Source organism: Ixodes scapularis, unplaced genomic scaffold (genome assembly GCF_016920785.2).
Source record: "Ixodes scapularis isolate PalLabHiFi unplaced genomic scaffold, ASM1692078v2 PGA_scaffold6__148_contigs__length_123643588, whole genome shotgun sequence".
In the NCBI taxonomy this organism is placed as follows: domain Eukaryota; kingdom Metazoa; phylum Arthropoda; class Arachnida; order Ixodida; family Ixodidae; genus Ixodes; species Ixodes scapularis.
This window is the reverse complement of record NW_024609881.1, coordinates 47,367,298-47,395,173: the sequence shown is the minus strand read 5'-3', so window position 1 is coordinate 47,395,173 and position 27,876 is coordinate 47,367,298. Positions and strand designations below refer to the sequence as shown.

The 27,876-nt window shown below is 45.2% G+C and overlaps 1 protein-coding gene across 1 annotated transcript in view; it reads right to left on the bottom strand.

The window, feature by feature from the left end:
• Nucleotides 1-27,876, bottom strand: part of LOC8025829 (cytochrome P450 3A14-like) — a 49,391-nt gene that overhangs the window by 7,853 nt on the left and 13,662 nt on the right. The window contains exons 5-13 of the mRNA XM_040207943.3: nt 27,118-27,243; nt 23,891-24,128; nt 22,424-22,554; nt 20,655-20,730; nt 18,518-18,587; nt 13,578-13,686; nt 12,571-12,662; nt 9,851-9,991; nt 4,768-4,930 (exon numbers count right to left, since the gene is read on the bottom strand). Of these exons, the coding sequence (XP_040063877.1) occupies nt 4,768-4,930; nt 9,851-9,991; nt 12,571-12,662; nt 13,578-13,686; nt 18,518-18,587; nt 20,655-20,730; nt 22,424-22,554; nt 23,891-24,128; nt 27,118-27,243 (1,146 nt within the window). The remainder of the gene's footprint in view (nt 1-4,767; nt 4,931-9,850; nt 9,992-12,570; nt 12,663-13,577; nt 13,687-18,517; nt 18,588-20,654; nt 20,731-22,423; nt 22,555-23,890; nt 24,129-27,117; nt 27,244-27,876) is intronic.

Genomic DNA, 27,876 nt, shown 5'->3' with positions numbered 1-27,876 from the left:
GCTAGGGTGATGCCATCCTTTGTAATACCGCTCGCCGACAAACCAGCAGCCATTTTGTTCCTTAGCGATAATCCGTGGGGCTTATAACCCTCCCGGAAACAAGCACCTTATCTCAGAAGTTTGGAGCAGCGTTGTGGAACCCACGGAGGGAGCATTAGCATTTTCCCCCTCGGATGGGATTACTGATGGACACAAAGGCCACTTTCCGGCGCACGGGGAAACAATGAGAGGAACAAAATGGCGGTGGACGAGGGTGTGGGAAAGGGAAACAGGCAGTTGGCATCACCCTATGCGAAGCGCACATGAAGGCACCCTAGGTGGGAGGAGCTTCCACTTCACGACTCACGAGTTTAGGCAGCAAAAAAAGAAGCATGGTCCTGCCAAACTCGCCTACGATTTCCTCGACTTCGCCCACAAACAAAGCCCAACTAGGCGTGCCTTGCTGACTCAGAACAGGATGCCCCCGACCTTTTCTTCGAAGTCGGCCTTTCCCGCATGAATAGCTGACCTTGTTTTCGGGATAGAGGGCCAGTTTTCCCCCCTCGTTGTTGTTCGCTCTTATCATTTTCAAAGTTGTGAGCGGTGGGGTGGACCGTGGTGCGGGTAGGGAGCCTTCATGTGCGCTTTGCGCACATGAAGGCTCCCTAGGTGCGGGGACATCAAGAAGGTAGGAGAAGCTCCTCCCAGAAGTGTGATGCGACCGTTTCAAATCTCTCCGCAGTCGAAAGAAGAGTTCACTGGAAACGCTCCTTGTTCCGCTTCAATGGATTTCCACTTGTCTTCGATCCCATTTTTTAAGAAAGCGACCTTTGTATTCATCGGAGAGGGAACCGAGCCCCTGAAAGCAGCCTTTGTATCCATAGGGGGAAGCTAATCCCCCAAAGTCGTATTTGTTTCCGTCGGTGGGGGAGAACTCTAATCTCCCTATCGTGGCTTCCACAATGCTAAGTCAAAGTCGAAAGATAAAACAAATATGTACAGAAAGGCAAGACCCTCCTCGCGCGTTGTCCGCGACGTCACCGAAACGGTGGGACGCTATTGGATGCAAAGGTGGCGGAGGGATATCTGATTCCCCTTGAGGGGCATTTGCCGCTACGTTCTTAACCTGTAACTGACTATAGCCGCCGGTCGTGGCTTCGTTGGTGGCGGACTCTCCTCTCGTCACTCGTCGTCGATCGAGTCTACTGTTTGTTTGACATTAAGCTCAAATAAACGCCGTATGGATTACATCTGCATTGTCTGGTACGTACACTTTATTTCTTGAGTAGGTTCCCTTTATTTATTTTATTAGTAGTAAACGTTACAGGTCGAGCTAGCGCAGGTACCCCCTCCGCGGTAGCTCACGACGTCTCTATCGGCCTTCGTGGTAGTCATGCACGGTGTCGAAAGCTTTCAATAGTTCACGCGACTATCTTAGTGGGTAGAAAGGCTGACATTTCGGTCGATCAGGGGCGGGTTCCGACGTTCTACAGGCAGAGATTAACAAGGCAGCGAGCTTGGGCTGTGCACGCGGAATAATAAACAAACTCTTACCGGAACCAAATCACCGGTGCGAAGCCCGTTAAAATTACGAGTCAATTCTTTTCACGGCGGATTCAAGTGACGGACGTGAACATCAAGTTTCTCCGTTGATTTGTCGAAAGCTAAGACTACAGCGCTAGGACTACACCACCTTGTACGCCTCACCACCGACAGGTGCCATCTTGTTTCGAAAGTCACTTACGTCACGTCAGCGTCCCGTTGTGATTGGTTGCCGTAGGGTGCCTTCATGCGCGCTTCGCATAGGGTGATGCCAACTGCCTGTTTCCCTTTCGCACACCCTCGTCCACCGCCATTTTGTTCCTCTCATTGTTTCCCCGTGCGCCGGAAAGTGGCCTTTGTGTCCATCGGTAATCCCATCCAAGGGGGAAAATGCTAATCCTCCCTCCGTGGGTTCCACAACGCTGCTCCGAACTTCTGAGATAAGGTGCTTGTTTCCGGGAGGGTTATAAGCCCCACGAATTATCGCCAAGGAACAAAATGGCTGCTGGTTTGTCGGCGAGCGGTATTACAAAGGATGGCATCACCCTAGCAAAGCGCACATGAAGGCTCCCTAGGTTGCCGCTTTGCGGTTCGTGAAAGCGGTTGGGAGAAATCGGTCCCGAAGCGGTTGGCAAAAACGCGCTCCAACCGCTCAATCCTGGCCGCTTTGCGGTTAAGAACGCGCGGATCCGCTTCGCGAACGCGGATCCGCTTCCAGTGCGAACGCGCCATCAGAACGCTCCCTGGCACTCCGCCTGTTTCCGTCGGAGTACGGAGCGGCGTCGGCGTCACGTGGTACTTGGACGGGGATCACGTGGTTTTGTTGACGATGGCCGGCAGTGGCCTGCGATGGTGTGCGGGGTACAGCATGACGGCGATTAATATGTGGTTCTACAAAGTGCTTGTGAATTCGGTGGTGCGAGGATTACAACGGACGGGACGACATTCGTTTGCGCCCGTAACAGGAAAAGTCGACGTGTGAAGTATTCCCATTCCCAGTGTTTTCAAGAGATCGTTTATCTCACGGCGGTGAATCAGTTAAGCCTAACCGACAAAGAAGCAGCCCGTAGAGCTCGCTGCTGTGTTTTGTGGTCGATCAAGAAATTTTCAGGGTCTGAAAAAGTGCGTTCACAGGTTTGTGCTGTAAAATAAAGGTAGAGCCGAAGATAATGCATTGTGAATTATGTCACATGGTGATGTGTGCTATATCCTGCTTGCACGATATTTCGCCTTAAAAAATGTGGTTTATTAACCGTTTTATATTTGCCCGCTCTGTCGTACGCATGACCGCTATCGCAGCGCGTTCACTGTCGAAAACGCGATGAGTTGACAACTTTTTACAGGCATTGGTTTTTGTCTCTTTTCTTTTACTGCTGTTTTCTGTTTTTTACATGCCGATGCGTAAAACAATTTACGTCACAACCCTTATTTCATCACGTTGCGAGCGTAAATTTTGCTCAATCGTCCACCGTACGCTGTAAGATCGTGTTGTTTTTAATGCATTACTAATCTCAAGAAATTTTAATTCTGTGACTTGTTTGAGAATGTCAAAGCGCTCTGAACCTGCCTTAACCCAGCAGTTGTGATCGGTTGAAAAGGTTCCCGAGTAGCTCTGTCGGCGAGGAGGGGGCGCTCTGCTGTATCGAGGTCAGAGCAGAAAGGCGACCACCAGAATTCACCAAAAGAAACCGTCTTCCCTCTCTGCTCGGTCACAAAAAAGAAAGAGAGGGTACTAGACACATTTACTCTCGAACCGATGTTTCTACAAAAGGTCCATTATGTAAGTCACCTACTGGATGGCAGCCTGGGATAGAGATTGTACTCGAGCGCTGCATCGCCATTAGTCTGAAACTCGCGTTGATCGGACACGAGTCCCGGCAGAACACTCAGGCAGCACCCGTGGACAATCAGTGGCTCTCGCTGGCCTCCAGTAGGTGGGAAACCAAATCCAGGAGTGCGACCGTGTTCTCTTTGAGATTTTGATTTAGAGCGTGTTCTGTTTTTGTTTCGCTGTGCATTCGCAAATGATAAAAAAAAAAGCTTAGGCGAGCGCGTGGCTTACACGGCCTCCCGCGCTATCTATCAGAAGAAAGCCCAACCATTATCCAGTCCTCAGCGGCTGTTCAGATTTTGTCGTCACTCCCAGATTGACCAGCTGTCGCTGAACTGATGCTGAATTATCTGAATATAGAGGCGTTCCGCGACCAAAGGTAGAATCAAGTGTGGCTACTGGATCGGCAGATTGAGCGATCAGTTTTCGGGCGTCATTTTTTAATAAGTTTGATGGATATATGGAGATAAGCACTTTTATTTGATTTATCCCAGCACTACTGTCGGTGGTGCGTCAGCAGTCGTTAGGCGACCAAGCGGGAGGTACTGACGAAATTCAAACAGTCGCTAAAATGCTGCTTGTTAACACAATTGCCTCGATGATAAACCAGCTTTCTTGAATCCACGCCCACCATCATAAAAAAAACAAACAACGAAACTTAGAAAGCACAACCAACTTTAGATTAAACACACATCTTCTGGAGTGCTCTGCATCTAACTCAATCAGGCCACACCTCCTGGTAAGAACACCACGCTTTCTAACCGTGATGCACAAAAAAGGCTGCGAGGTTGACCCAGCACTGCCCACTCCTATCTCCACCAGAGTCTCTACTAACAAAGGAACAAGCAAACCAAGTAATTTTTACTACAAATATATCATATCGCTTGATACACAACGCAAAAACTGAGCTGCATGATGGCCCAGCACAGTGTGTCGGTTTTTTTTTTATCCTCTTCTTTCTACCACTGTAAAAATTGTTTCTTCCTTCTGTTCCAGTTTCGGGTTCAAGTCATTATGAAAGAGTTGGCCCCGAAGTTCACTAGGCGCGGTCCTAGAACTTTTATGACGTTCTAGTTCGTTTGCTTCTTGCGCACCTCGTGCGTTTGTTGCTCCCGACCTCAACCAATGACGGCGCGAGCTTTTGCTGCCTCGTCACTGCGTGTTCTCTACGCGTTCCCTCCCCGCTTTTCTTCCCCACCCCATACCCCCCGAGAGTCATTGACAAATGCGCCCTATGCGCGTATACTAATGGCCCTCACTTTCCCCCTAATTTCCTTCTGCAACGCCTACACACACGCAATCTACGCGTTCTCACGTGGCCCTCTGATTGGCATGCGCCCCTTTGTGTCTCCGGATACGGCACATACGCCTTTTAGAACACTTGCTCGCCGTAGTAGGTGCCTGAATTTACTTGCCTTCTGTGATTCGCCGAGTTCCCAATGGAAGTGCTGCGTCATCCTGGCCACAGTGTAGGCGAGCTCGACATAAGCAAGCCTGGTTCCCACGCAGTTTCGGGGTCCCATTCCGAAAGGCTGGAAAGCCAACTTCGGGATACGGCCTTCGTTCTCCTCGCTGAACCTGCAACACATGGTAAAATAATTTTCTAGAGATTGCGCGAAACTTCGATGGTCTTGGCGCCGTATGCTTTTGCGTGCTTGGGAGGACTTGACGCGCGTTGTCCCCTTTGAATTGAGACGACGGGTGTCGGGACGGGACGACGGGCGCATACGATATCTCGGTAGTCGGCGTAACCTTTGCGCAGCGCGAGAGCGCAACAGCGTGAACCGCGCGATGCGCCAGCGCTATCTCGAAATCGGGGTGTCCCCACCATTTGAGAAAAATTTGGTGCTCATGTCTTGCCTATTGCAAATGAGCAGAGTAGAATGTGCTGTCCTAGTGAAGTTTTTGATACGGTGGGTAACAAATATCAGACGTTTTTATAAAGGACGAATGAGCAGGGGTTAATACGGTTCCAATTACAGCACGAAGCTTGAGAATTCAAAAGGCCCGAGTTTATGAGTCAAGAGATCCATAGAGTCGTAAAGCTGGAGCACGTACTCCTTTATGGTAAGCCCCGTCGCAACAACCTATTTCTGTTATACCTCTTCCCTCACCTAAGCTAGCGATGTGAAAGCTACGGGCTCGCCGGAACAATCAACCGCCTAATCCTCGACCACCTGCTCTCCGCTCTTTGCGCGTGGTTCTAGGCGGCAGTGTCATCGCGTGGCAGAAGATTGACATGTGACTTCTTCACCGCGCACGCAGCTTCCTCGGCAGTGTCAGCTTAGGGGGGAACGGAGTACAACGAGTGCAGAGCTCGTCGACACACTCCTACAGTCACTGACACTTTAAGAAACGCGGGGCGTGGCCAATCTTGAGCATCTAATTATCACCCCGCAGGCAATGAAATTCCGAAATCATCCGAAAAAAGCGCAAAAATAAAAACCACCTGATAGGATGCGTGAATCGCGAACATCCCCTACATACTGTGGTCAGTCACAAACTCGACGTTTTCCTACTCACCTTGATCAATCACAAAACCAGAAGTTCTCCCACGGATTGTGATCAATCAGATCCCCAACTTCTCTTACGAACCGTGATCAACGAAGATTGGGACCTGGCAGCGTGTTGTGTCTGACTTTTTCTAAAAGAGCCCTATTGTACTGCCGGTTGGAAACTTGCTGTTCGATAAAAAGTTCTGAAGAGCTAATTGGGCTTAAGATTTCGTTCCATTCAAAATTCTGCAAGTTGACCTGCTTAGACATTAGGGATTTCTCCTACTCACTAGGCAAATCAATTCTTCGTAGAGTGCGGCAGTTTGTGGATATTAGTTTGGTACGGTCTCAAAGCGCTTCAGGCATTGACGCTGGCAGTTTTTTTTTTCTTTCCATCTTGAGCTCTACCTAAGGCCGTGGCTTTTGAGGTTAATGGGTGTGTTTTCGAGCAGAAGCGAGGGGTCTGTGTAGGGTCCTCCCTGGCGCCGGTACTGACTAAGATTTATCTGGGAGTGTTGAACCTGGGGAGCCTTCATGTGCGCTTTGCTAGGGTGGTGCCACTCTTCGTAATACCACTCGCCGACAAACCAGCAGACATTTTGGTTCTGGGAGATAATCCGTGGGGCTTATAACCCTCCCGGAAACAAGCACCTTATCTCAGAAGTTTGGAGCAGCGTTGTGGAACCCACGGAGGGAGGATTAGCATTTTCCCCCTCGGATGGGATTACCGATGGACACAAAGGCCACTTTCCGGCGCACGGGAAACGCACGGGGAAACAATGAGGAACAAAATGGCGTCGGGGGAAAGGGAAACAGGCAGTTGGCATCGCTCTATGCGAAGCGCACATGAGGGCACCCTAGTTGAACCGTGTAGGGCAACTCCTAGCAGGGAAATTCGACACAAAAAGAAATTTGTCGTAGTGCGATTAGTGACTGGGACAACTCGTCGCAATACCGGATATGATGTTTGAAGATCTTGTTGCCCGCGTACTATAGCTATGCTAGTGTTGGCTCACTTGTGTTATTCAGCTTTTGTGTAGTGTCTTGTTTACAAAGTTTAGTCTTTCCTTTTAAGTTGATAAACATTTTAATTCACCCCGGAAGCATAAAATATAATACTTTTAGGAGCGCGACAGAGACACCGCAATTGCGCATGAGCGACACGGACAGAATGTAGCTCGTCCACGCGCGCTACATAGAATGAGCATGCGCGACACAGATGGCATATGCGCGACACAGAAATAACGTAACTTGTCCACTTGCGCGACACAAACAGACAGCGTGTTTGCGACACAGACGGCGCATGCGGTACACACTCACAGACTGCGTATGTGCAACACGGAAATGATACAGCTGGTCCACGTGCACGATACAGACACCTACTACGCATGTGCGGGCCAAACGTTTCACGTAGTACCCCTCAATTGACTAGCAATTTGTCATCCATTTTTGCCATTTGTGACTGAGAGAGGAGCCAAGATTCTGGTGGACAATACATATTCAGTCTGTGTCTATTAGAAATTAGTGAAAGTTACAATTTCTTGTGTCGACAAGAAGTATTAAATCAAGGAAGGGTGTCGCTGGTAATTGAACTCGATTGGAAGAACTATGCTTGATAAACATGAGAAATGGTAAAGAAATAAGAAATTGCTGTGAATAGTTTGACGAATTGTCATAGTGACGAACTGCCCTATGACGATTTACTCGTATATGACGAATAGCCCTGCTACCACTTAACGTGTGACGAATTGTGATTCGACGGGCGGTACTACAGCCGCATCCACAATTTGCAGGAAGGGGTTCATTTTCAAATGTTGAGATTAACTTACTCGGGCTGCTGTATGAGCGTTATAGTGAGTGTTGCAAAAGCTATTGTGTCAAACTTAAGAAATCTTTTTTATGGAGCGCAAAAAGCCTGAGCCTTGGGTCTGTTTGCCGTATTTTTATGCATTTTAACACAATTTGGAAGCTTTTGCGGGAAGGCACGGCCTGGAAGATGTTTTATATGACTTTAAACTGAGTCATTTAACCCCCTTTTTCGGGTGGTCAGCGGGGGTGTCAGAAAAAACACAAAGAACCAGCGATGAATTGTGAAAAAGCAGTGGTCAACGACATCCCTAGGGCGTGTGGATTCACGAACCTCAAACTGGTCCGTGTGTGACTGACCACGTACTGGAACATAAAAGGGCGGTGGCGTTAAAAGCGACAGATTCTGAAATGTTGGAACACTTTGATGAATGAACCAATTGTATTCCAGAGTAAACAAATGTAAAAAATACTTGTAAGAAAAAAAAAAGAAGATCCGGTCAAAATTGTGATAGAGTTAACGACTCGTAAGACAAGCGCCGGAAGCTGTATACGTTTTCCCTCAATTCCGTTGGACGCGGAGATGCGGTCTTTTCTTTCTAGTTAGGTTATCAAGGTCAGTAGGGTGCGTCGGGGTAAAGAAAGAGGGTTCTTTTGTAGCTTGTCAACCTGACTGTGCTGTGAGCTCGCGGATGTTGGCGTTAAAAGAGAGGGTTCTTTTTTGACCGATTGGACCTTGTCCACCTAACCGTGTGTGGAATTAACGGTTGTTGGCGTTAACATTGTTGAAGAGTTGTGGCCTATAGTACAGACCAGTGTCTGCTCTGTTCCATGGGTGCCGCCATGTTTGTTTGTGCAAGACGCCATGAAACAGTAGGGGAGCTGCACTTTTTGTCACGCTCAGTTTTTTTAGAAGCCTTCATACATATCGTAGTGAAAAAACGTCAGATATGCATAGTCACGCAGCTCCAAGACCATCACTGATGCCAAGAGTGCTGTAAAAAGCAAATATTGTTTTATGCGCAGCACCTCTCTTCACAAGACCATGGCGTTTGAGATTATTATTTCCCAGTGTTATCGTGGGGGCTAGGATTTCGAAAACTGGTCTTTAAAGGAGACGCGTGAAATTACATTTTACAGCTGAGTTTTGAGAGGGTGTTGTGTTGTGCCGATTGTTGTCCCTAGAGTCCATTTTTTTCACTATGATAAGAAACCATTTCTGCACTTCGTAAGCCGTAGATGACTAGCTTCTTACAGCTTTAAAAAAAGCAAGATGGAGCAACTCCCGAGCATCTTCTTAGCAGTGCACTGCCAAAGAGCTTGTGGAATTACCCGATAAGAATTCCTAAGAACGCATCATAGTGATCATTGCCTGCGTTTCTTAAAATGTCAGTAACCCTAGGCCAATGCATGAGGTAATGCGTTTAGGCAAATCCAAGGTAGTATAAAGCTATTATGAACCAACTTTGAACACAAAATCTATTTTACCAACCGATTTTCATAAAGTTTTGTTACGTTCGGCTGCAACGGCGTGCTGTATAAAAAAACCGACACCGAAAAGCGCTACGCGCGTAGGGGACCGTGTTAAATGACTTCAGGGCCCGGCAGCTTTCAACTCGTCACCTCCAGAATGTGCTCTGCACCAAGTGCTTTGCCGACTGAGCTATCGAGGGCGGGTGGTCGAATCACGCAAAGCGCGAGGGAACGGTGGAGCGCTACACACTTCTCTTTTTTTTCCTTGGAGGGCCTACCACACAATCTGTCCTTACCAGTCTTTGTCAGCTTAACGAAGCTTGTATAATTTTTGTCTTCTTTCTTGAGAATTATCTCCGCTACTTCCGCCAACATTCATACAACGCTGTAGCAGTAAATGAGTACCGCTGTACTTGAATACTGACATTAGGCATGAGTGTTGACATTAAAGTTTACCTGCAATTTTTTCACATTGTTTCGTTTTTTCGAAGTTACCTGAAGCTTGGAGATTGACATAACCATAAATAAACAAACTCGGCTCAATCATTCTGGAAAACATAGATATAGAAAAAGTGCACATGCGCTTGAAGAGTGTTCGCAATGACACCCATAAAATTATCATACGTCGTTATCGACGAATTACAAATACACAGTCGCTATTCTCTTTAACGCGAGACACGTTTTCATTGTCATGATCATCCAAAAGGCTTCCTGTAAGTAATACCTGTCAGGGTCAAACTTCGTGGGATCTGGAAAAAACCTCTCGTCCATGTGGATCACAAATGGTGGAGACATGATGCTTGTGCCGGCCTTGTATTTGATGCCCTGGTACTCGAAGTCTTCCTTTGCCTGCCTCGTGGTAAACCTGTGGATGAGGATGACATTTGCCTATGTTCCAAAGCGTAACGGGCATGCACGTGCGGAAACTCAAGTAGTACAACTCTTTGGGCCAAAATGTGGTCTTTGTCGGCGAATTCTGGCCCAAAGAAAACCCGAAGAAGCGTAGGAAGAAACAAACTTCACATTATTTTAGCTAGAATCTGGGTAGCTTGGTCCTAAAGTGCCAAAAGAGTGCCAAAGTTAGACCCCACGGCTGGTTGCTTCGCTGTCATGTCGCATATTTGGCCTCAATCGCCAAACAAGTTCCAGAGTCAGGCCCCACTTCTGGCTGTTCGGTTTTCAGTTGGCAACTTTAGAACTAAATTGCTAAACAAATGCCAAATTTAGACTTCACTGCCGGTTCTTCGGGTCATACTTGATATCTGGGGAACAAGTCTGGCACTTCGGCGATTAAATGGCGAGCCACAGAATAGCCATAGAAACGACAACGAAAAAAGACTTTGGTCTTGGAGCAAAACCGTGATAGGTTCAACTTAGGCCTGTTTAAAATTTCAAAATTGCCAAGCTCATGCCGGAACGCAGGAAACGCAGAGGTGCACTGCTTTAATGCCACACGTTAAGGTTGGTTCAAATATTTGCGGGTGCGTACGCTGGAGGAAACTGCATTTACTCGTAAACGCTCATGACGAGCAAACACACTGGTGCACTGGCGCCATCTGTCAAATATCCCTAAAAGTGCCTATAAATAAAAATAAGTTCGTGCAGTATTTGCGAGATAAAATCTACGCACGCTCCATGAAAAATGGTTGCTCAGAACATTGCCAGGATTATTTCCATTCCACGGCGGAAATATGGTGCGTGAAATTATAAAATATTTATACCCAAACTACCTGAGAGTTACCTGACAGTTGGCACCAGTGTACCAGAGTATTTCACTCGCCGTAAGCTGTTACAAGAAAAGTAATGCACTCGAGCATAAGACATAAATTTATGAAACAAACCGTAAGCCCGAGAGCGTAATCGGAAAATGAAGAATCGAAAAAAAAAAAAATGGAAAGACTCTAAAATAAATCGAGGTCCATATTTATCTTTTCTACCCCGATATCGGAGGTGCTTCTTGGCGTGTTCAGCTTTCCCAAGGTCGTGTATGTTTGGCATGACGCGGAGCCGTGATTTCAGGGTGCACACGAGCACTATTCGGGTGTAAAGAAATTTTATAATTAAGCCAATGAACAGAGGGCATTAAAACTTCCCACAAGGGTGTTTTTAAGTGGTGCATTTATCGTACTCAAGTTTTATGAGAATAGGATATACAAATATTACGCAAAAACATGTTTTTTACGCATAAGAAAAACAGCAAAACCATTCTGGTTGACGCTGCTACTCAAAAATAACACAACATAAAGCAAAAAAAGAAAGTGAAATGTTTTTTTTAGATAAATTCTCGAAAGCGGATATAACAGATCCGAGTGTGTAACGCGATCTTCAAATGAAAGCGCCAACCAGAAAGTTTTTTTTTCCCCCCGTTTTCCATCCTGCGACACAAAAAGAAGGTTGTGTAGGCTAATATCTTTTTCTTTAAAACCTTCACTGATATACTTTGTGTTTGACAAATAAACCACCTGAAGACGCCCTCGCAAAAACGTTTAGTGCACTTCGCTCATTGGTTTATCACACGGATTTTGTTCACGGCCAAGCAGCGTCTCAGAACATCTTAACATGGAGGTCAACCACACCTCCTCAACAACAAGGCCGGATGACTCAAGTTTCTATGCCTCGCAAAGAGGCAAGGGTAGGGAATGAATTGCACACGACGTCACCTTTCGACCGGAACTTAAGTCCTCAAGAATTTAAGACAAGTTTCAGCCGAAAGGTTACGCAATATTCGTGTTTAATCCACGTCCTTCGTTTGCCTCTGACGACGAAACTTTAGTGCTACAGCAAGGAGGTGTTCGGTGAACACATCGGCTTCGTTTGCAGTGTTCTGTAGTTCAACTGGTAATTGTTAGGATGCAGCCGAATTTAGCCAATCTTTACCAGCTCATCAGATCGTAGGAAAGGTTACTTGAATACAGCATGGACGAATACGAAAGTTCAGTTTGATACTTTGTTTATGTTCTTGCTATGTACTGAACCGCTTTCCCGCATTGCTAGTCACCACTTCGTTTTTTTTTTTTTTGTTCTGTCTTTTCTTAATTTCAAGTTGAACTTGAAACGCTAAATTACCCCCCCCCCCCCCCCTGAAAAAAAACAACAACAAAAAACAAAAAAACAAAAAAATTACGTTTGAGCACCTCGAATTGCCTTTTGTTTACTTAACGCTTTCTGTAAGTCAATTAGGTTCCAAAAAAGCAATAATATTTAGAGGTAATTAGTGTTAAAGTGAAAAAAAAAACAGAGCTGTTAGCAAAACTGATATAGGTTTTTAAACCTAAGAATAGAAATTGCAAAAAAAAATGTATATTTGCTGTTGTAATTTAATTGGGTTTTATATTCAAGTTAACATACAAGACGAAAGCTGCAGATCACTTAATATAAAAGCAAAGGAAAAAATTGTGTTATTTGTTTTGCATTTTCACTTAATAAAAACTCTTCTACACTCACGTGAGAGCGGGTGGCCATATTCGCATTGCCTCGTCGATAACCTGCGTGATGTACTTTAGTTTTTTTGTGACTGTCTCGTAGTCCAGCGACCCCTGTAAGTACAAACTCCATAAACAAAAACTCCCGTAAGTACCAATCCCATTAACAAAAAAATCACCTTTCAATTTTTGTTGTGATAAAAGGGTACAAACAATATTTACATGCACATTTTTATATCTAAATAACTAACTTAATACAAATTAAATTATGGTGGAATAACATTCTTATCTGGAACAGTGTACGCCCAAAGCAAGTAGACCTCGGAAACCAGATTTTGTTTGTCCAAACATAAAGTTGGGTATCCTCAAATTGCGAGAAGTCTAAACTCGTTCTGTTCGTTCTATTCGGTTCACAAATTATGGCCTTCACTATCCACAACGTGGTTGGCTTCGTGATGAGTCCCTTCCAAATTAACTTTATATATCCAGTTGCCCATAATGCTCTGAACACTGATAGAATATACTGTATTAAAGATTCAGTTTGAATACAAATTTACTCTAGGTTGATCGTGCTGACGAGAACCTGGGGACACGGAATGTGTAGAGTTACCATACGCATTAAGCGTGCGGTGGCGCTAACCCTCACACATCAGCCCTAATCCCCATCACATAAGGACAGCATGACCAACCGACACACATTATGCCTACGATAGATGAGCACATTCCGTGTTCCCCGGTTTGGGTCAGAGTGATCAAAGCTAGTGTAAAATTTTGACTTTAGAAACCAACCGTTAGCCCTCCCCACACCCCTGCTCTGGTTAGCTTAGCCAGTGTAGTAGCTGGCTGGGAATCACTTAGTCTCGGGCATAATTCCCGTTGGGAGTATTCTTGCATCCGTGTTTCCTAAATGGGCCCCATGGTGCCTATGCGCTATGTAGCTCCTATTGAACGTGATGGTTGAGCGTTACAATGTTTGCACAGAAAACCCCCGTAGAAGCACATTCTGTGTAAAAAAAAAAAAAAACTTACACCCTCGTTGAGCACATTCTTGACTTCCTGCCTAACCTTCTTCTGAACATCCGGGTACTTGCCGAGAGCATACGTAATGAAAGACAGGGCGGTTGCACTTGTCTCAAAGCTGTGAGTGACAAAACCACGCATCACTATTAGCATCTCAAAATGTTCTTATATTTGAAAAAAGGTTGTTATGGGCCTTCACACACACCCTAAAGAATGGTTATAAACCGACACGTGGCGCGGCTCTGCTTATCAACACGTCCGAAAGACCGCGCATGCGCGGATGCTATGGGGGCAAAAGCGGCCAGGCTCTCCGTGTTTTCGCCATTCCGTTGTGTGGCGTGCGCTTGCTGTTGACGTTGTAGGGACGCTTCTAGCTTTATTTGTGCGCCGTATTTCCTGACAACGTATGTCGTATGCTAAGCCCGACTATTTGAGCTCGCTGCCACTAGCCTGAACGGCAGTGGTATCGAGACAAACTGTGCGTGGATGGTGTTGTCTTAGACGATCCGTACACCGTAAACATGGCCTGCTGGACTTCCAACGTGAAGTTGCTGCCCCCGAAGTCGATGGCTCACGTCGTTTATTTAGTTTTTTCGCCGATACGGTACAAGCGTACAAGTCTCTTGAGGCCTACGATTACGTCGAGCCGGTTTCCGCACTGCCGGCGGGATTAGCACACTGTGAGCGTGCGGAAGTGTATTTATTAATTGATTCTATACACACAACGTTTTCAAATCAAGTAAATTTATGATATATTTCTTACCCTCATGACCACAAGGCATGATAAGCGGTAACGCTTTGCCCGTTAGGCAGTCTTGGCGGTAACACTTTACAAGTATAACGGCGTTATCAGTAACGCATTATTTCTTTCAGTAACGTAGTAACCTACTAGTTACTTTTTCGAGGCAGTAACGGGTAACGTACTTACATTACTATTTCAAGTAACGTAGTTACATTACTGGTTACTACTTCCCAAGTCTTAAAAAAATTACACTTCAATTTTTTTCCGTGTTTTTAGGCGCTAAGTCATTTGAATTTCTGAGTTTTCTGCGTATTTCTTTGCGTTTTTTCTCGCGAGTATTTAGGTGGTACCATAAAAAGAGATAAATAATTATGTTCAGTTTTTGCATGAACATAAAGTTTCTTGATATATGATCTTATGCATACCTGTACCGTCAAAACAGCAGTAAAACTTTTTAAATCATAATTTAAAAAGTTACGCAGAAGTAACATCTGTTACTTTTTATTGGTAGCGGTAACGCGTTCCTTTTATTTTGAGGTAACGTAGGTCGGTAACAAGTTCCTTTCATTTGCAAGTAACGAGTAACGTATTTCGCTACTCTTTTTCGGGAACACCTCCAACACTGCCGTTCTGTCGCCGATACCCTTCCGCTTGGTAGCACGGGCGAGCCTCCAACGGGGTGTCCCGAAACAACTCATTTGCGTTTGAACCCTTTCCGCTTCAAGTCAACCCATTCTTGAAAGGACCGTCCCGTTTGAATTTCTCCCGATTTGACCCAATCCCTAAACGACTTTCGCGTTTGAACACGTCCCGTTTCGACCCATTTCTGAAACGCCCTTCACACTTGAACCCGTCCCGTTTCTTCCCGTTCCTGAAACGGCCTTCTTATCTGAACCCGTATCGAAAACACTCTTTGCGTTTGAATCCGTCCCGTTTCAACGCATTTGTAAGACACTGCACATCTTAACCTTTTAGCGAAAAATTTCAATCATTCTAAGCCTGGTATGCGCATGTTTTCTTCTTAAGATTGTGTTCTGAATTATTTTTGCATGTCAACTTTCAGACAAGCTTCAAGGTAATATATTCCTACTTCAACCACTTAATACGTTTTTTTTCTTTTCAAGATGGTCTTTAAAACCTGCAAACGCGAAACGGACTATGTACACTGCGCGATACTGGTTGCATTTACATGGATGCGACCGGTAGCGCGTCGAATCGAGATTTGGCTATTGCGATTGGGGTAAAAGAGGAAAAACTAAAGAGACAGGGTGCGTCTTATTGTTCCCTGTTCGATTCGATGCGCTAGAATCGCATCCATGTAAACCCTCCTATTGTTACGCCAAACATGACGTTGGCGCTTTTTTAAAATTTTACTTCGAATTGTTATAAGTATAGGCACCAAATTTTACCTCTTAGGTTAGTGGCCTAGATGAGCACTTCCGAAGACACTAATAGTTTTGATGCTAGCCTTTTGATTCTATGAGATAAACTGCAAAAACCGTCGATTACTTGTTCACGCTAACAGTGTCGTGCTCTGTATAATAAGGGAGTCTTAGTGTAACGTACGGAAGTATTTTGGTTAAGGTAAAAGTTAACGTCGCCACAGGTTTTTTTTTTTTTTTTTTTTTTTTATACAGCGGCGCTATTTTTAGAGTACCCAATGCGCTGGGTACGTTATTCTAAAACTCCCTCATAGTAAATGAGGTATTTTGAAGAGCGATAGATCAGACAGGTTGACAGACGTATGATTGCAACTTTATTTTATTTTTCCAATCTCAAATACTGAAACCTCGCGTGCACAGAAAAATATTATAGACCAGAAAATGCCGTCACCTTGTTGAAGAATCGAACAGGGAAATTGTGCCACCAAAAAGGCAACGCTGCAATGGACCTTTTCCGAGAAGCGTTCTGCACACGCGCGAGCACCCGATGCCAAGCGGCGGAAGTCGGCACGAAAAATCAAGGAAATTCAAAAGGAGGCTGTGGATCAGCGAGTAGAACACGTAATTGCAGCATATATATAATTGTGCTACAAAAAAAAAAGAAAAATAAAGTGGCCGGAAAGAAAAACACGACGTTTAGATGGACGCCACGGAGGCCCCTCTTTACAGTCCCGTTGGGCGCACGCCGCAGCGCAGAGAGCGAAAAAACTGGTAGCGTAGTTCACATCATCGATTGGTAACGCAGGTAGGTCACTTCCTTAATTTTAAGTTCATGCAGCTACCGCCTGGTGCCGTCGGTATATGGAAAAGGTCCCTTCTGATAGTTTGCGGTCCTTGCTGACACATATATGCCCCCTGGCCCGCACGGCACCACCGTTTGCAAGCCTCTGAAAGGATATTCTTGTCAAGGCCTCATCTCCTTTGATCAGATCAATGAAGCTTTAAATGTTCGGGTGAGCCCTCCCTGACACCGCGGTTATCCTACGGTGCCAAGACTCATTGTGTTTTTTGGTCCGTGGTCCTCGGTTTCCGTAGCCGTTCCACCGATGAATGGAAAATGGCCATTCTTAAGATGCCATCAAAACAGTCAAGCATGAGTGAAGACATCCTACGCCGGTGAAAGCGATAACTGCTACGCTCGTTTGGAGCACTGCAGGCACCCAAACACCAGAAAAGCGTGCATAAAGTGACTGGTGGTGATCAAATCTCCGAGGTTGTTTCGGGAGAGGGCGAAATGACGTCCCCAAGGACGACGGACACTGGACGCTTGGACCAACCTAACTGATACTGATCAGTGGTTGAAGCGGGAAGGTTGTTTCGGGAGAGGACGAAATGAGAAAATATGAAACGAGAAGGTCGTTTTGGGCCGGGTCGAAACGGGAAGGTACAAACGGGAAGGTTGATATGGGAATGGGTCGAGACGGGAACCACCCCTCCAACGAGCGCTTGGCCGGTGCTTTGAGCGCGAACACCGTGGGAACAAAATCCGGCTAGTCTCGATCAGACGACGGTCTCTCTTCACATAAGCAAGCCTCGGGATGGAGATTGAAATGAAAGCCGGACGTGCCTTCAAGAATTGGCGCACAACGGTCGTTCGCGCGAGGAGACCATTATTTTCGATCCACGGATATTATCCGCCTTTTGTGCCTTTCAGAGTCTGCCGAGAACTTGTGGAAACTCACGCCGCTACTTTTTATGTAGTTTGCGGTGAAATTAACGATCACACAGCTTCGCGTCATGCTGAAATGCAATGACGCCCATGCGAAACGTGCGCCCTTCTCCGCACACCACCCCGCTCCGGCGCGATCGCAGCGCCACCGCAGATCCGTGACGTCAAGCCCGCGTGTCGGTCTATATTATATGATATTTATAAACAAAAGTCTTCAAAGGGAGTCTGCCTTACAACGAGTTTTTGGAAACAATGTGTACAAGGATGTTTTTACTGGAAAAATAAACTGCGTATAGCAGACGGCTCAGTCTCCCCCAAAATGTAATGCTAGCGGTGCGGACAAGAAGAAAAAGCTTCAGAACTTGAAGTTATCGGACTCCATCATGATAGGGAATTCTGGGAAGGTTTTTGTCGAAATTGAGAGAGCCTTCAGCCATATAGTTACAGTCAAAAGGTTCATCGGCTGCATATGATTACTCTGGGCTGGTTACGCTACAGTTATCTCAGGATTGCTTGGTCGCCAGATGCAAATGATCGAGATTAGAAAATGAATTTTCGTAATTTTTAGACCTCTTAAAATTGTAAAACTCAGTCAATATCCTAGGTCGCCTATGAGCTTTTCGTAATAAGGGCAATTTATTTGTTTAATTTTTGTATATTAGCCAATTTAACCTGCTCACTGGCATACCCACTTTAATATATTGGACTATTTGTTCGGAAAGCCATTAACTATTGTTAACGCCTTTGTATTTTACGGGCCTTATACGGCATTAAATGGCTAGTCGTTTTGATAAATAACGTAACAAACTGAGAGTTTTTGTTCTAACACCCGGGTGAAATTTTTTTAAAGTTTTTCTTCTCTTATTTTAATTGTAATTTAGTTTTATACATGATTTCTCCCCAAAGTCACACCCTACAAAACGAAGTGTTATCAAACATGAATATGACACTACATGCTCGAAGATCGGTTTTTGGTATGACACGTACACAAAAAATTGAAAAGTTCAGAGCTGATATCGAATCTTCTTTTCACAGCAAAACATTATATAGATCAAACGCGTTAGCGGAATGAAGCGAACAAGCGAATAAAACTCACCCTCCTAGAAATAGAATATTTGTGTTCATGATAACTTCTTTCGAAGATAATGCCCTGGTCTTGCTGACACCTGCAAAGTTAAATTAAATTGAAGACACTTGTTATTGCCTATCATTTTCAAGCCTGATAACACACTAGTGCCTGAATAAAAAAAATAACTGGGTCGAAAAGGGCTTGGCAATACAAGTAAACATTATTCGAAGACAATGATCTGAACATAAAAGTCTGTTACACAATATCATGGTAAATTTGGGTTATGTACAATAAAACATAAACAAAACAACTACTTTTCAACGAGCCTGACGCTAGTATGCGTCGACGCCAAGACGGACGCGTCTTCCGCTTTGCGGCTACTCTCGTCAAGCTGCAGCCTGTTTGCCGCTTGGGGCAAGTCGGGGACCCACCAACAATGACGTCACGCGCAGGCCTTTCCTTCTAAGCGGTATTGCCCCCCCCCCCCCTCCCCTAGACAACAAGGTGCGTGTGGTGGATTTTGTCGCTCCACCCACCAGGGGCCACAGAGGGGGGAGGGGGGGGGGGGGGGCAAGGATTCAGGACGAGTGCTACGTCCTCTTGCCGCTAGAACGCTCTTTGTCCTCGCTGAGTGGGCACGAGCAATAGCACAAGTCCCAGTCGAATTCAGCCGAAGCACACGTGCCCAACCCATGCACCTCGCTGGCCTTCGGTAGATGACGTGAAGACTAGCGCAAAGGCTCTGCTACGTAAGAGGTGTTGATTTTACGGAATGTTGACCATCCCCTCCCTCCACCACTGTTGTTGTTTTGAAGAAGTGTCTTTTTCACGGAAACCGCTGGCATTGGTCGCACCGTTCGAGGGAGGGGTGTAGATATCAAGGAGTAGGGAGAAGTGTTACTGCGCTGGCCTTGTACCCGCCATTCGACGGCACGTCTTAGCCCGGAAACCCCCCTCCCTCCGTGAAAACTAGTCTACGCATCGCCGAAATCTCAGAGTCCGCCAGCACGTATGGTGGTAGTGGTTCAGACACGATGCCAAAAATTAGAAATGCAAGGTTATATAGTAAACGACGGCTTGACAAGAGCAATGCGCGGCGAATTCCCGGAGTCTTATTATTGTTATGGAGGCGATGAGATCGCGACATTAGCCTTCAAGAAAACTAAAGAACAAAAATATCAAGATAATAAGAAACATCCAGCGTTTCTTAAGCTATTAGTGACAAGAGAAAAACAAAACAAAAACAACAACATTGTAGCGAGAAAGTGACGTTCCGAAATAGACGGAACCGATAAAAAGATCGTACTATATACTGTAAACGAATTATTTTTCGCGGGCTCAATATTTCGCGATTTAGATCAAAGCTGAAGTTTTGGAATAATTCGCGGTGGGATCTCGATATAAATGCCAATGTGTTTACATTTTACCGGAATCGTTCGCGTAACCTATCTCTCGCGAATTGTGAGCGATTCGCGAAAATGAAGTCGTCTACTGTATATATATATATATATATATATATATATATATATATATATATATATATATAAACAGGGTGTTTCAGAGAAAGCAGGCCGAATTGCTCCTGCGAAAACTACTCATCGTAACGAAAAAAAGGCTTGTGACGGTTTGGTCCTGGGCCAGGGGCCCATTTAGGAAAATCATTAAAGTCCAGGAAAATTAAGTTGTTAATTATATTTGCGTAATTTACTTTTTAATATTGTGTTTAAGGGCATTGTTTAAATTAGGAAATTGCTCAGCATTATCGAAAAACATCAAATCAACAAATAGCAGAAGGATAGAAGGCACGCGAAGCATTTTATGGCTTTCCGAAAAACCACACAAAATCGACGGGTCTTTAAGTTTCGGTTTGCTATCGGAGCGCATCTCAGCCCCGGCGGCACCGCGCCCCGAGGAGAGATAGTGCAACCAACCTCTGCTGCGCTGTCATCAAAAATAATTAACAGCTTAATTATCCTGGACTTTAATAATTTTCCTAAATGGGCCCCTGGCCCAGGACCAAAACGCCACAAGCCTTCTTTCGTTGCGATGAGTAGTTTTCGCAGGAGCGATTTGGCCTGCGTTCTCTAAAACACCATGTATATATATATGTATAAAAGGTTCAATAGCTAACACGCATCGTTCATAGCGTCGTTTGTTTCCTCACCCGAGGATGTCTGCGTCGATGCCAGCTCCTCGTACTCCGCATCGATGAGATTCTGGAGCATGTCATTCCTTCGTAGCTAAAGAGAGATCATTCAAGAAGTAAACGCAGACGAAACAACTCGTTTCACGCTAGACCTTTTCTTTCTTTCTTTTTTCAAAATTGCGCGTTATTTAAGCAGCTGCTGCGCCAGTGATCTGAGTCTGGCCGTAGTTTTTGCACCACGCACCCTGAACATGTATCGGAAGACGACGGCTTCGTCAGCGTTATGCGCCGTTCAAACTCTTGCGACCAAGACCGAGAGAGACCAGACCGGTTTTTAAGCTTTTTGTGACTTCTTAAGACCGGATGCGATGCAGTGGAGCTGGTCCTAAGAGATCGCAAGAGGCTTAAAAACGGGTCTGGTCTCTCTCGGTCGTACTCGGTTGCAAGAGTGTGAACGGGCCCTTAGGCAGGGACTCGATTTCAAGCGGACGCTTTTCGCCCCAATAAATGGCGATCGCCAGCGCTGCTCGAAACGAGTCGAGTGAATAAAGATTTTTTTTTTTTCATTTTGTTTAATCATTCGTTGGCCCTAGCTAATTTAGCTAATTTATTGAGTCTAGACCTTAAAATTTGCAGACATATTTTAAGACACATAGACACAGCCCTCGTTTCAGTCCCCCCCCCCCCCCCCCCCCCCCCAAAATCCCCTCAGAAAAAAAAAATGCGCCCTTGAACAGCTGAAAAAAAAAGGATATGAAAATAAATAAAATTGGTATTCATTCAATGGGATGATTCCTGAGTGGTCCTCTATAGTGATTAAAGGAGTTGGTACGCTTATATTTGTAAGCGAGTAACCTAACGATCTTACTAACCCTATTTGCACTAAAAGGCTCGTAGCATTTTGTTAATTCAGTTTTCAGACCTATCGTTTAGATACTGTTGCCGCTTTCCGTTATTAGGCAGGCATATAATTAGATTAGAATATTGACAAATGGCTCCATCAAGCTGAAGCCGTCACGTCGAATTCTTAATTTGGTTAAAACAAATAGCTGAACTGACGCGTGTGGTTCGTTCTTGGCTTGACGAAAACTGCGAACCGACATCGTAACCGATAATAAATATAGCGTTAAAGGAAACCTTTACAGGAGTACTTTGGGCCGATAAAACTGTGAAGCAGACGTCGTGAAGTTTGTAACTCTTCGTGAAATCATTTGTGTACCAAGGCTCAAACGGCAACTTCCAGCGATAGGACACCATTGGCTGGCGCTACGATCACATCATCGCTTACGCCAGCCAATGGAGCCCTGCTGCACCTGTGTCATTATTGCAACGGCAACGAAGTTCGAGATATATCAAATCAACAAAATTCTCAATTGAAGGGCGAGAAAAAGCTCGCCGAATTTAGTTAACTGTCGCCACATGACCAAGTCATGTGACAAGTAGGTTCACGTCACGGCTTGTGTTCACGTAGCGCTGATAACGTTATTCTGATGACGTTACTTTCAGGTCGCTTTTGTCATGTCGGTCGCTTTCTGGTATCGGCCGTTTCCTACATAACAGCCCTATGACGTACAGCAGGTCCAACAGTTTAAAATAACATTGTTACTGTGTCTTGTTAACGTGAATTGAATAAAAAAAGTTTTAGGATGAAGTTACAAGAAGAACCTGATAATAAACCGCTTGAAAACATGCGGTTTTCAGGAGATGTTTTTGTGTTTTAGGGTAAGATTTGATAACTTCTCACAATTAGTAATCATGATATAATGCTTAAAAACAAGCAAACCAACCTCTGGGTGTTTTTTACGGAGCTCAATGACCTTCGCCGTCTCTTCACCGAAATCCTGATGTGAAAAACTGCCAAATATCCGGCTCAGCCAAAAAATCGGAGCAGCCAGAATGCCAAACGAGGTTGTGCACTCTAAAAAAAAAAAAAAAAAAATAACAGGTACAAAGGTTAATTTTTGCATACTTAAATTTTTGAACTGTCGATGAGCAATATTTTTTTTTTTAAAAGTCCGTCAGGCATAGGGTGTCCATACTGCTCAGAGTTGCATACGCGACATCAAAGGGAGGAAAAGCAAGGAAGGGGGAGGGGGGGGGGGGGGGGGAAGCGCAAAGCGGAGAAATAAAAAAAAAAGCTCGGGAACACTAAGCGGCAAATCCTGACCGTTGGCATCGGTGGTGCCGAGAGAAATAACAAGAGAGCGTCAAGAAAAAAGAAAGCGAAAGCAGACAAAAAGTTATGGGCGTTCGTTTTCCCGCGACGAGTTGAAGTTGCTGAACTGCTTGCGAGCTTTACTTATTTTTATACATTACGCAATTCCGGTGGTTTCCTGCGAAGTAAGCTAGAAAAGAACTAGGTACAGACCTTGCAGGCAATGTCTTGCTGCTGCTTTCTGCGTATCAAGGCGTCGCCAGCGATATGGGTCCATCGGGACCACCAACCGGGAGGACCGATGCACGCATCAATACCCACCGTTCGGAAGCGGCCCTAACGCATAAGAACTTTCCCTTTATATTATACACACTAAACTATCGTCGGCGCTTGAGGAGGTGGTTGTTCATCGCAGAGTCGTGAAGTGTTTAGCCGATCCCGGAGTCAGTGCAATACCCGTTGGTCAGCGCTCAGGGAGGCGCGAGGCCACATGACCGCTGAAACGCTGGTACGATAGATTTCATGTATCTTTTACCGTCGTCTTATAATCAATCGCATCTGCAATCGATGAGTTTTGACTCCGAAGGTCAAATGTATCTCGCGTTTCGATCAACACGTGTTTCGATTACCTGTTTGAATTCTGGTTGAATACGCTTGTGTTGTGTCTTGACATTTGTTTTGTTAGGTTTCTTGTCTATCGTTAAGATAGTGTAAGTTTTACGTCATGTTTAATATGTTTTTCTTTAATTAGATTATGCGACTAAAAACCAAATGCGTTCTACTTCATAGCTGTGCTTTGTTCCATAAATTACGTTATATCAAAATAAATTTGTTACATGTGATACCTGCCCTTTATTTCGCTAGACTCGGCATGCAGGCGCGTCGCGACTAAAATTTGTGGCCGTGTCGTGTACACAGCCTGCTCGTCTTCCATTAGCTGGTGTTCATTTGTCTCTCGCGCTATGAAACTAATAGCGTCGCCGGTGCTAACACAATCTTTCATCGCTTTCCTCCGGTGCGACCAACGCCTACACGAGCAATCAGTGTCCATCGAGAATTCCCATATGAAGCTACCTCTTTCAAAAACAAAAGAGCTTACGGGCCAGCATGTGGAAGGGTCCGGTCATGATTTCCTTTACTGTTCGCTGCGCCGTGAGGAAAAATGGATTCTTCAGGTCCTTCTGAAAACTGGTGTCGATCCCGAACGCTGCCCGACCGATGTAGTCCATCATGAGTCGCTGGAACGGCTCCAGCATGTTTACCTCTTTGCCCTGGTCGGCTATCTCGCCGAGCACATCCATGAACACGTCGCCAACTTTAGTGAAGTGATCCATCATCTGCGCACACGGAGTCAAAAAAACAGAATCATGCATAAAATAGGAAGATCGGTCGTTTTTTTTAAACTACCCAAACTAAATTGGTATCCGGAATACTCAGGCCTCGTTCTTTCTAGCATTATGTTAATAATCTTAAAATTCAAAATTGCCACTGAAAAACCGACAAATGAATTTCATGGGAAAAATCAACTTTCGAATTTTCACGCGATCTCCAGTGGGGCGACGTCACATATAGTGTAAACGTTTTCAGCGCTGTCTGCCATGGTGCCTCTCAAGCTCTCAGACAAAAACAGCAAAACATGTACGGTGACTTGCACTTTGGGTTACCAAGCCAGATGTTTCTACGATTGTCCTAAAAGTCTGCCTTTCGGTAGACATCTACCTGGTTAGAAATAATGAGAATAGCATGAAAAAAATTCTGAGCACCCGATGGTTAGTGGCTTTTCTATTCTATTTTAATATTTGCTAGCCAGGTGGATGCCTAACGAAAAGTCACGCCGTGTTCCGACTTGCCCAACGCTATTTTCAACGAACCATCTCTGTCTGAACCGCCAAAGCCATTCTAATTTTCGAAGACACTGGGAACTTTGAAAAGCCTGACACCGTGCACTTTGGAAAACTAGACAAGGGCGTAAACAGTAACACGTGATCAAGGGTTCCGAACTGGCTTTAAAACTTTGGGCTTTCAAATTTCAGGTGGTTAGAGTTTTTCTGTTCTGTTCTATTAATGTGTAGAGCAGGGTTTGAGCCAAACAATTACCATCAAAATTTTGCATAAGAGGCTAAATGAATGCCGTAGATTCCATTAACCTCTTCCGACCAGGCGTAAATTTCGCATGACTATCCTTAAAAATTTAACTTGAGGTTGAATACATCAGAAAGGGAGGTCAGCAAAAATACAGCTGTAAACATAATATATTTTATAAGACGACATGCATTTCGTTATGTGTTATATTATAGAGACACTTCGGAGAAAACTATTAAACTGGTACCCAGAAAGTTATTCAGCTTCCTTCTAATCCTCCAACATCTTGTAAATGTTTTGAAGTAAAAATGATTAGCTACTCGAAATACTGAATTAAACCTTATGCCATGCTTGTATGTACGTGGAACACTGCGCTATCACCATTTTTAATATGAACGAATGCGGCTTGCAGCGAAAAACACCACTAAAAACTGTTCCCAAGAAGAGCACAACCTATACACTATAACTGCCACTGTGCCTCAGCTTGCGAGGTTTTTAGAGCACACTGTTAAATAAGGTGGACTATAAGTTAGGGTTCCGTGTTTTCGGCATATATCAATAAGCACCACAAAATAACCCCCATGACAACTTCCTTAAATAAAAAAAAAACGCAAAAAATTAAACTTTTGATAAAAAAAAGCCAGTTTCACTGAAACACAGTTTCTATCCTACTTTTCTTTTCGCGTTGACCCGGAACTCCAGCCGCTGTCGAACTGAGCTGTGGTTAGGGTTGTTCCTTTCTATCCGAACCAGAGTCCTTGTCCCGTTCCCATCTCTTATCTTTACCAGCATGATGATTTCTAAGAGTTTAGGCCAGGCGTAACTCTCCTGGAACACGAAAGAAAGGGGACACGGGAGTAACATTGGCGGCATTGAAGGTGCACTAAAGAGGTTTCTGAGGTCGTTTGTTCTTGATGATAACTCATTCTACAAAATTTTAGCACTCCGAAATTTAAAGAAAAGAACATTACGCTCGTGCACCGTCTATTTCCGTACTAAAAATGTGACCGAAGCTCGTGCCCCCGCCTATTTCTGAGTGGAAAAATCTGGAGCAGAGAATTCAGCGGAGGCGCCAACGGCGTGACGACGGTCGCGCGTCAACCAATCGCAAGCCGCCTTTCTGACAGTGGTCCTTGACTAATGGCTAACCCGCCTGCTCCCCGCCAAAAGAGCAGCTCGTCGCATCGTCAAAGTCGGTTTTAGTGTGGAGTATGCGGTTTCAGTTCAACACAGCACGCACTTCGGCTGTGATCACATTTCCTGCCACTATAGCGACACCCATTCATTTATTAATGCGAAAGCACTGTCTCATGGAGCGAGCCGGCGTCATCAAGTTTGAAACCGTGCCAAACGGCACTTTGATGATACCACGCGCAAAGCTAGCCAATGGCACCTTTTACACTTCGGTCCGATTGGCTGGCGCGCGTCGACGACACTCCCATTGGCCGCTGCGCATCAGTTTGTGTGTTGTCATCCTGACCGTGTTATCACACTGTTGTGTTATCACTGATCACCGCGTTCGCTGGTTTCTTGTCGGTTGTACGGCGCGTGGCACTATATACGGCGCATGGAATAAACAAGCGGGTTCATTTTGTTGGAAACTACGTTGCTGTCTGTTCCGTCCTCGCGCCGCAAGGCCCACGACAGTTTGAACGATCGCTCACCCTATGGCGCTGCCTGACCGCGAGCCAGCGGCTCCACCGTTCCACGCCCAAGGTTAGCGCGTTGTACGCCGCAGATTAAAGAAGGAAGCGAAGAGCGGCGTGCGTGCTTTCGGATTCACAACTCATAAGGAGTGCTTAGGTGTGCCTCGAGCCTTTTTTGGTTTCCTTTCCATTGGAGATGCCCTTTCGGTATCCGTACTCCCAGCTCAGGTTTTACGTTTCTGTCCTTCTTGTTTTCTTTCACAACTTTACGTTGACCAATGTCATCGTGCCAGCTTAGCCGCCGCGAATGTCTTTTGAATGCGCGCGATGACGCGGAATCGAGGCGCCACCGAAACATATTTTACAGCGCTCGCTGAGGGGCGATGCGCGAAACCTGATAGACACAGGCCTATATATAACACCACAACGAGTCCTTGACGTAAAGCCGCTGCAATGGCGCTACTATCAAGAGATACGCAGAACCTCCACTTCACGCGAATGTGGCTACCACGCACTCGAAGCGCGCACACACCTCGTGTTGGCTCGTTCTGTAAAGAGCGCGTTGGGCTTATATTAGGCCGATGGACCCGACTCTCACCAGCTTGATCTTGAGTCCGGTAAAACCGGAAGTGATGCAGGAGCGTATGTTCCTCCACTCGGAGCCCTTTACGTGAATCAAACCTCGCCCAACGACTGGGTGCATCTGGTCGGTCCTCATAGTTACCTGCGTAAAAAAAAGCCCAAAAAACGTAACTATTTTTACCTCCAGGCGCCTTAAGTGGAGGATACGTAAATAACCTAAAGGTTACACGATTTATTTTTAGGATTTACCCACTCCTCCATTTCGTTCAACAAAATAGCGGTTATGTTAACAGACAAATGAATTCGAGTTGACCCCTTTTTTTGATTATCGACTATTTTGATCACGTCTCCGAATAAAATCTATAAAGCCCGTTTATGCATCAAGCGAGAAACCTCTTTGCTGTACCATCTTGATGAATTACCCGAAACTGGGGCGAAATTTTGTGAACATCAAAAGTGGAAGAGAGCGAGGCTTTGAGACCTTGTCTTACTGTCACCTTTTTCTTTTTCTTTCTCTTCCACTCTTGATGATTCTGAGACCTAGTCCCAGTCTCGGGTAATTCATCGAGATGGTAAATACACACCAGCTCGAATGCTGTCACTATAATTTCATTGCTCTATGCTGACAGCCTGATAGTAATTAGATGACTGCTTAAAGGGCAACTCCGGCCAAAACTCAAAATGAATTAAATTACTGGTATCGCTTTAGTGACACAAAATACGACCCCAGCCAAAATTTCACGTCCGTGGGACGCCGCATTCTCAACTAATGCCG